The sequence below is a fragment of the Oculina patagonica genome, chromosome 1 (genome assembly GCF_052425735.1).
Source record: "Oculina patagonica isolate OP01 chromosome 1, crgOcupat, whole genome shotgun sequence".
Classification (NCBI taxonomy): domain Eukaryota; kingdom Metazoa; phylum Cnidaria; class Anthozoa; order Scleractinia; family Oculinidae; genus Oculina; species Oculina patagonica.
Window position 1 is genome coordinate 32,436,589 of NC_135758.1, and position 8,408 is coordinate 32,444,996.

The 8,408-nt window shown below is 37.4% G+C and overlaps 1 protein-coding gene across 1 annotated transcript; it reads right to left on the reverse strand.

The window, feature by feature from the left end:
* Positions 1 to 518: 518 nt before the first annotated feature.
* On the reverse strand, positions 519 to 7,154 carry LOC144664647 (uncharacterized). Its single transcript, XM_078525819.1, has 5 exons — positions 7,099 to 7,154; positions 6,814 to 6,903; positions 5,145 to 5,976; positions 2,727 to 2,852; positions 519 to 1,776 (listed from the first exon to the last, which is right to left on the reverse strand). The coding sequence occupies exons 2-5, from the start codon at positions 6,898 to 6,900 to the stop codon at positions 1,367 to 1,369; spliced, it is 1,455 nt and encodes a 484-aa protein (XP_078381945.1). The 5' UTR covers positions 6,901 to 6,903; positions 7,099 to 7,154; the 3' UTR covers positions 519 to 1,366.
* Positions 7,155 to 8,408: the final 1,254 nt, after the last annotated feature.

Here is an 8,408-nt window from a genome sequence, read left to right on the forward strand (position 1 = left end):
AGTATTGAGTTTGTAAAAAGTGTGAGCCATGCAGTTAATGATTTACTTGACATAAAATATACATATAGTTTTACCCTTGCCTACAATGAAATTCTAACCATTCTCAGGCTAACCAGTGCTTATTTAATAGGTTAACCAGAGTGTTTTATACCTAACCTTCAAGCGAGCCATGCAAGCCAGAAAACCCTAAATTATCCAATAAAAATGCTAATCACATTTAAAGCTACCTTGAGTTAGCAGAGGCTAACCAGTGCGCCATTTAGCTTATCAATGTGTATGCGGAATGTTAGCGGAATGGCTTTCATGACTCACTGACTTGCTGGCTCACACTTTGTCAAGACCAATCAGCATCCAGTGAGCATAATTGAATTTCTTTAAAATGTGCTGTGGTAATCTTCACTTCACATTCATGCCTAATGATTCATTTCATATACTAAAAAAGTAATTATGATAATAGCGCGCAGTGACATACATTATTCTACATTAATTTACTGTAGAAAGATTACAAAATTGCTAGATGAATTGATTTAGGTCACTGTATGTTTCAAAAACTAGGGATTTATAAATTTATTGCACAATATGATTATTTAATAAGGTTTGAAAATGGGACCACCAAGTTAAGCTGCAGTATAAAGTCAACTGCTTTTTGACATGCCATCTTCTTCCCTACTTTATTAAGGACGTTCATGCAGAAATCTTCCAACATTGATTTTTTTTCTTAAAACTTTCACCACTGTGACATTATGAGATAATCATGTCAGAAATGTAAAAATGGGGGTCATCAAATATGCTGCAGAGATAAAAAGTCCAAAAGACCACCTAAAATCTGAAAAATCAGGCTTTGTTACTGAACATGGCTACAGTGTTTGTTAGTCCAAAAATATTGCACATAAATCTCTGAATTGCAATTTTATCATTTTGCAGACACAAATCTGCACTGGCCTAACAGCCAGTAGATGGGAGGATTCAATGCCATGTGTGGGCAGAAAAATTGAATGTGAGCGCTCGATCTATGGCGTGGCACAACATTTCAACATGAATTATGTGCACAGTTAGGATGTAATTAAACTGCATGTCTTTCAATATAGGCTGCATGTCTTTCAGTATAAAGAAAAGTTATGTACCTTGCAAAAGGGCACTTTATCCCCATGGGGAGTTTTCAAGTAAAAAAATGATGAGGAGATGCAGAGGTTTTTGGGGTATTAAAATTAGAAAATATTAGTATGTGGTTGGGTAAGTCATGGGTTTGAAAAAGCTGCTCAAAGGTATTTTGAGGGGTGTTAACTATAGCTTCACTCATACCTGTTTTTTTTTTTTTTTTCATAGACTGACAAATTCTATGAAATAACTGATCTTAGCTTGAAGGTCAATTATTTATTAGACTGATGATGTCGTCCCTTTCAATTTCTCTCATTATTTTAACAAAATCCCCAACGGCCAGAGACGACTTCTTAGATAGAACAACAGAAGTGATCGAATTATGTTCTGTAATAGCTGCCTGTTTAAGAAGGGCAAGATCACCAACTGAAATTCCAAGCCTTTCTGCAAGCATTCTCACATCATTGCCATCAGCTCTCAGTATATCAAGTGTGAGACAGATCTTGTACAGAAGAGGAAATGGCATCTCTAAAACCTTTGTGTTGTACTTTTCTTCCTGCAACAATGCTGACCAGTTGACGGGTCTTCCTTGCTCCAAACCATCAGTGTTTGGAACAATCCTTTCGATGTTCACGACAGATGATACAGGAGGAACTAACTGGGTATGTGGCTGGACAACTGGAAATAAATATGATCTAGGGTCAGCATATTGGTTGTGGTCACATCAAGGCTATTAAATAAAGTTACTAGACAAGGCTATTTAAAGTTGGCTATTTCAGTTATGTGGCATCTTCTCTGTTTACTGCAACTTAATATAGTCAGGAAGTTTACGCTTTGGTAATACAAAACAGTACAAACTAACTTAAGTTATATCCAAGCAGGATGCATTTGTTAAACTCTAGTTAACAAAAGAGGAGCCATAAATCAAAATGTGCATTGTTTGATAAACATCATGTTTGGTTGCAAAATTAACCAAGCAAACATATGCTTACTTTGAGAACAATCATTTTCACAGTAATGAAAACAATCAGTTTGTCTGTAAGGAACTCCAAACATACAATATTAATGAAGCCCCTGTATATGTATGTCCAGAACAATGACAAATAAAAACATAATTATATAATCAAAACAAATGACAGGTTAACTAAATATGGTACAAAATACAAACAATGATGTAAACATTAGCCACAAACATAATAATTTTACAAAAAATACAAATTTTATTGGTAAACTTTCACAACAAAACAAAACACAAACAAAAAGCCTCTAGCAATTATGATTAACAGAATAACAGCAGGACCGTAACTAGCAAGAGGCAAGACAAGGCACTTGTCTCATCTAGATTTTGCCCCAAATTAAATTTCTCTCAAGAAATACGTCATGAAGAATGTCTCTGAAAGAGTTTCAGAGCTTCTAGATTTCAAAATTTTCTAGAGGGCATGCCCCCAGAACCCCCTAGAAGGATCTTGCCTTGTCTATGGCAAAGGTCTGGTTTTGGCCCTGAACAGGACAGCAAGATGACATAAGTATGCAAAATGAAAACCTATTCATGACAAGAACTCACTGTAGTCTTTTTGTAGTTAGGTAAGCTGGCATTGGTGTGACTGCCATACAAAATCGTCACTTACCCATGTAAACACTGGGTGTATTTATAAATGCTGTTGCACTGTTGAGCACTGAATCCTTGGTTGCTCCTACAGGCTGAGATGGAGGGTCTGGCAACTTGAAATGAGGACTGTCATACAATGGATTGCCTGCCAGGGGTCCAAAAAGAATCACTCAATAACCTCTTTATGGAGACTTACAAATGTGTGAGACAGCGAGGCAAGACAGTGAGGCATGCGAGGCGAGGAAGCGAGGCATGCAAGGCAGAAATCCCTTCTCCAAATAAAAATGCTAACCACAAGCTACCTAAGCTAACAGTAGGCTAACCGGAGTGCTATTTAGGACCAAAGTGCTATTTAGGCTAACCGGAATGGATCGCATGCATTGCTGCCTCACAATTTGTGACGACCCCTCTTTATGAACTAGATTCTAGGGAGGCTGCATAATCAAATGAAAATTGCATGTTTATGTTCACTTTTGACTAGATCAAGGAAAGCCAGAGGGAACGTTTGGGACACCATTGAAGTTTTGTGACTTTAAGACCTTGAAACACAGTAAATGATGATCTGCCAGTAAAATGACAATAAGAATGAAATTTCATCATCCCCAAAATAATATCCCTGATAAGTTTTAGAGAAATTGATGTTCAAAATACAGAGAATTAAAGCTTTACAAAATAACAGTGCCCAATCAAGAAATTTGGCTAATGAATTTATTTATTAGCAAGGGTCCTGCATAACCTTAACATAAAATACTGATGTTCAAAAAAATTTTCCATTCAGTCTAACTTAGTTAGACAAATAAAAAATTAATAATAATCATTACAAGTTTTTGTTGTTGCACACCCTAATGACAAACATCAGTCCAAATGAAAACAACAAAATTAAAAATATATAATAATAATAATAATAAAAAGGTTCTTATTGTGCTTACAATTGCATATGATTAAAAGGATAAAAAATCGGTCCGCGATGCGTACGTGTGGGGGCTTGACAATTTCAAATTTGATTCTTCTTTTTTGTGAATTCATTTAGTACATTCAATTACCTTAAGGCTGCTATTTATTGCGGCAAATAATCTTTGCGATTTTTTGCAAATTCATTCCTTGAAAATTTATGAGCAGCAGGTGATTCAAACATTTCTTTGATGCACATGATAACAGATAAACAGCGGAATGTCTATTACATTGATGTACGATATTTTCGCCTTACGTCATTAAGAATGTAAGAGTAGCACAGTCGGGTAGGCATCTGACTGGGGAACGAGAGGTTGCCAGTGGCCCAAGTTCGAATCCCAGAGGGGACAATTTCTTCTTTTTTCCTTTTTTTTTTCTTTTTTAACCAGTAGCACTAAAATGGTTTGTTTATTATATCGCTCCGTAGGTATGCATTGCAGAATAATTTACATATATCAGAACATATAGCCATATAGACTGATTCAAGTACAAATGTATTAAATTGTGCTGTTTCTGCGGTTCTCAATATTGGCTTGCGTAAGCGTAAAATTTAAAGCTCCTCTTGAATTGATGTGCAACCTGCACAGACTTTCAGCCAAACGAAATGTTGGCTAGTATGACTTCGTGAGCTGCTGTAATGACGAGCAACTACAGAAACAGCTGAAATCAAAGAAACCACACGAAACGACACGCCAAAATCCAATATGGCCTACTCGACAAGACCGCCGACTCATCCCCAGGATCTCTCGCGAAGACCACGTGACACAAGCAAACCCACACACAAATAAATTAATCCCTCAGTCGATGACAATGTGCAGGCAGAGCCCCCACAAAAAACGATAAAAGCAAGAACGATGTTAAAAACAGAAATTCAGTACTAAGATAAAAAGAGTAAAAAAAGAATCTAACTAAAACATGCAATTATTAACGTCTATGACTAGGTTAAAAACTATTACAAAAAAGAAATGTTTTAAGGTTCTTTTTAAAAATCGCTAAGTCTCAGACTGCTTGATATAAAAAGGTAGCTCGTTCCAAAGTTTTGTGGCGTAAAAAGAAAAGGATCTTTGACCGTATGAACATGTTTCCACATCAGGAACTTGCAAGAGTAATTGGCCAGATGATCGAAGAGAACGAGCTGGTTTAATTTATAGGCGTTAAAAAGAGAAGTTAAGTAGGTTGGTGAATGACCATTAAGGGCTTTGTAGGTTAAAAGTAGGATCTTAAAATGATGCGTGAATTGACAGGAAGCCAGTGCAGGTCCTTGAGGGTGAGAGGAATGAATAAAGGAATGAACATAAAAATTATAACCTACAGCAGCTGGCATGAAAAGTGCAGGAAAATGACAAAGTAAAGTAAAAAAACTCAAATACATGTGAACTGAATATTTGCGATATGAAAATGTTATAACATGTACAATAAATAGTACGCAATACATGTAACATATTGAAGTAAATAATTAATAAATAATCACTTTATAAATAGTTACCAAAAGTTGCATCAAGAGTTGATGATATATCCCCTTCAGGTTGGAACATCAGATCGCTATCTTCCACCTTAGATATACCACTGTGAGGAGAACATGAAAATGCAACACTGTTAGTTGCCCAATTGATGTTGCAAGTTTCAGAATGAGATACGCAAGGCCGTGGTTGAGCCAATGGGGTAGAGGTTCTGTCAGCTGGATTCACAGGTTGCTGCTGCACTTCATTGCCTTGAGAAGGAGATGCATTAGGCTGCAGTTGAACTACTGAGGTAGCTGTTCTGCCTGTCAGCACCGCGGCCGGTCGCTGCTGAAGTTGTTTATTTTTCAGTTTTGAAATTTTCCATATAATAGCTATAAATGTGACCAGGAGACATGCTGCGCTTAGTATGTAAGCCAGTGTGTTCTTCTTCCATTCTGCATAATCTCCTGAATATGGAAGTGCAGCACTCTTGGGCTTTTCTGTCGTCTCAGATCCATATTTGATGCTCGAATGAGCAAGAGCAGTGGAGCTAGTTGCAGGAATGACCACTGAATGATTGATGATAGTGTCTGATGAAACAATGAGCTTGGCAGATGAGGAGATGGTCTGGAGTGTAGGAGTCGGATGTCCTGTTTTGGTACTAGTCTTAGTAACAATCACAGGGTCTGATTGTATCAAAACACACTTTATGTCTGTACCATAGGGAACAGTTGATCCACAAGGGACTGTTGAAGTGTGACCCTCATTACATTGAAGACAGGGAAAACAACTGATGCACTTCCCTGTTGTAACGTTGACCGTTTTTATAGATGGGCTTGTGCATGCTGAGCATTGAGTTCTCACTCTGGCAGGTACCTACCAAAAAAGGAACAACATCCAGTTATAATGCACCTGACAAATATTGACCCACTGCCTGCAAAATCAATCTGTCAAGCATCATCTTTAAATCGTCATTAAATGAGGAGCGTTTAGTGCAGGTTGACATGATGAAAACTAAAAATAAAACTTCTAGCCAAATAATTATTGTGACCAACCTATAACCCAGTTAACTCTCAAACTATTGAATGTTTCTCATTCTTTCCTTGCAATTTCTGACTAAAGAAAATCGCATTGATCAGATTATTCTGGCTACAATTTTAGGCACTGTACGTTAGACTTGAAATATGTTATGAGTTCAAGATTTCTACCGAGTGTGATTTCTACAGTGTTTATAAACGAAAAAATATTATTAAAGCTTACAATTATAAAACCAACAGGGACAGTCAGTGACCCGTGGAAGATTATTTATGAGAAGCTAACTGCAAAATCTTACCACTAACAGATGAAAATCGGCACTTAAGAACGAGCGGCATTAACAAAATAAAGAAATAATACATCGAGGTACTTCGGGCAAGAGGAACATGGCGCCCACCGCCTTCAGTTTGCTCGCTCTTGAAATCGAGGCTGCTTGATCCTAGAGCTTCGAAGGACTCGAAGGAATGTCGTCAAGCTTTGGAAACGCTGGATGCGGTACCGTAACTTATTTTTTGGGAAAGCTAATATTGAGGGACATATCGCAAGATCGAGACATTATACTCGCCTTGTGGTGTCGGCTGACCACAGTACGCTTTGCTACACCTCTGGGCTATTTGTTTATTAGCTTTTATTTGTTGCTTCATGTTATTTTAGTGTTATGAAAAGAAGCAAACTTACTGTCAAAATCAAGAGAAGGAAGATTCCGCCTGCCGACTGCCCAGTAAAGCTTCTTCCAGTTCGGCCGAAAAGTGTTAAAATGATCATCTCCTGGGAAATAAAAACAAAAAGATTAGCATCTTCGATCAATAGCGTGCACATCAACAGTGATCAAGTATTATTTTAAACTCGATTGAGCTCGGTTTAAATTTTCTGAAATTTAACAGACTTGTAAAAAAGAAGAATTGAATGATAAATTGAACGCATACTTATGGAGTAGCTTGCAAGATTCGATTCAATACTTACGACTACATGTTGAACACGACAACCGAACGGCAGGTAATCCTTGATGTAGAATTTCAAAAATGCTGAAAGATTTTAAACTGGTTTTGTCAACTTTTGTGAGAGCGGTTTAGGGGATTCCCCTGATTAATATTATTATTCATTGTTCACTTTATAAAGCGGGAATATCTGGAATGGACTAAACTGTGGACGGAAAAACATGGGTCAGAAAAGAACTAAGAAGTAAAAGTCCACGGAACGTCGAGAATGATGTCTGAGAAAGAAAGTTCGTAGCTGCAGAAATTACTAAAAGAAAAACAACACGTTTTTAACCGTTAACCTTCTCTCTAAACTTGCAAGAAATGCACTTCCTAGTAGGAAGTAGCAAGGGTTGACAGGCCGCACAACTTCTACCCTTATGAAACATTTGAAACCTTTTGTATTTTTGCTCTAACGAGTATAAACTTCAAGAGAATGACACCCTGTGTGTTTTTAACGGGCGATATATGTTATAATGTGAGGAGGCTTATTGTTTATACTCTAGCAAATTTACAGAGGTGATGTTTGATTTCCTGTCGGGTTTACACCCTGTGGAGCTTAAAACACCTTCGTAGATTTGCGATATTTATGTTAGTTTGTTTAGCTCGTTTATGTCGCAAGACATATTTTCGGCTCTATAATGTGCTCTGGAAGAAGTGGATATAAAAATATTCCGTATAGAACAAAGCTTTCTTGCATTGATTGCGTGTAGGGCCGGGCCCGGCTCTCTGATTACTGTGTGAAAGCCGTTGTAAGCTTAAGTGTCGCTTGAAATAACGGATGTTATGTTTGTCCAAGTCCAGAGGCTACTACGGTAGCTTATATATATAGCTCCAAAATGTGCAAAGCTGTTCGCCTGAAGCGAAGTACTTGTTTCTTGCATTAATTAAAACGAGCTTTCAGTTAAACTTATGCTTGTTATCCTCCTTTAGTCGTTGTGTGACGATTTGGCGCCGCACAAATTAAATGTACAAATTTTAATAACGCAAGTCTATTGACTGAACTTGACTGTTTTACGCGTTAATTGTATATTGCCACTATTAATTGCAAATTGCAAATTTCCTCGCCAGGTTCACGTTCCCGGATGTTATAGGCAATGGTCGAAAATAGACTGGAAACAACAAAGTGTATTTTTCGGGGAATATTTTTGGCGATTTTTTCGTATTTTTTCAGAGAACAATAGTTTCGTTACGTCACGCGCCGGTATACCCTTTTCTGCGTATATTCTGGACTGTTCCTCGCATTGTAGCAAGATTTTGACGACGATTTCATGTAAAAGTGTACAATTTCCCCGT

Bases quoted from the DNA above. Each gene is read 5' to 3' on its own strand.
- LOC144664647 (XM_078525819.1), bottom strand. From the start codon at position 6,900: ATGATCATTTTAACACTTTTCGGCCGAACTGGAAGAAGCTTTACTGGG. The intron at 5,977-6,813 runs GTAAGTTTGCTT...CTTTTTTGGTAG, and splicing joins TCCTTCTCTTGATTTTGACA to GTACCTGCCAGAGTGAGAAC. The intron at 2,853-5,144 runs GTAACTATTTAT...GACCCCTGGCAG, and splicing joins AACTCTTGATGCAACTTTTG to GCAATCCATTGTATGACAGT.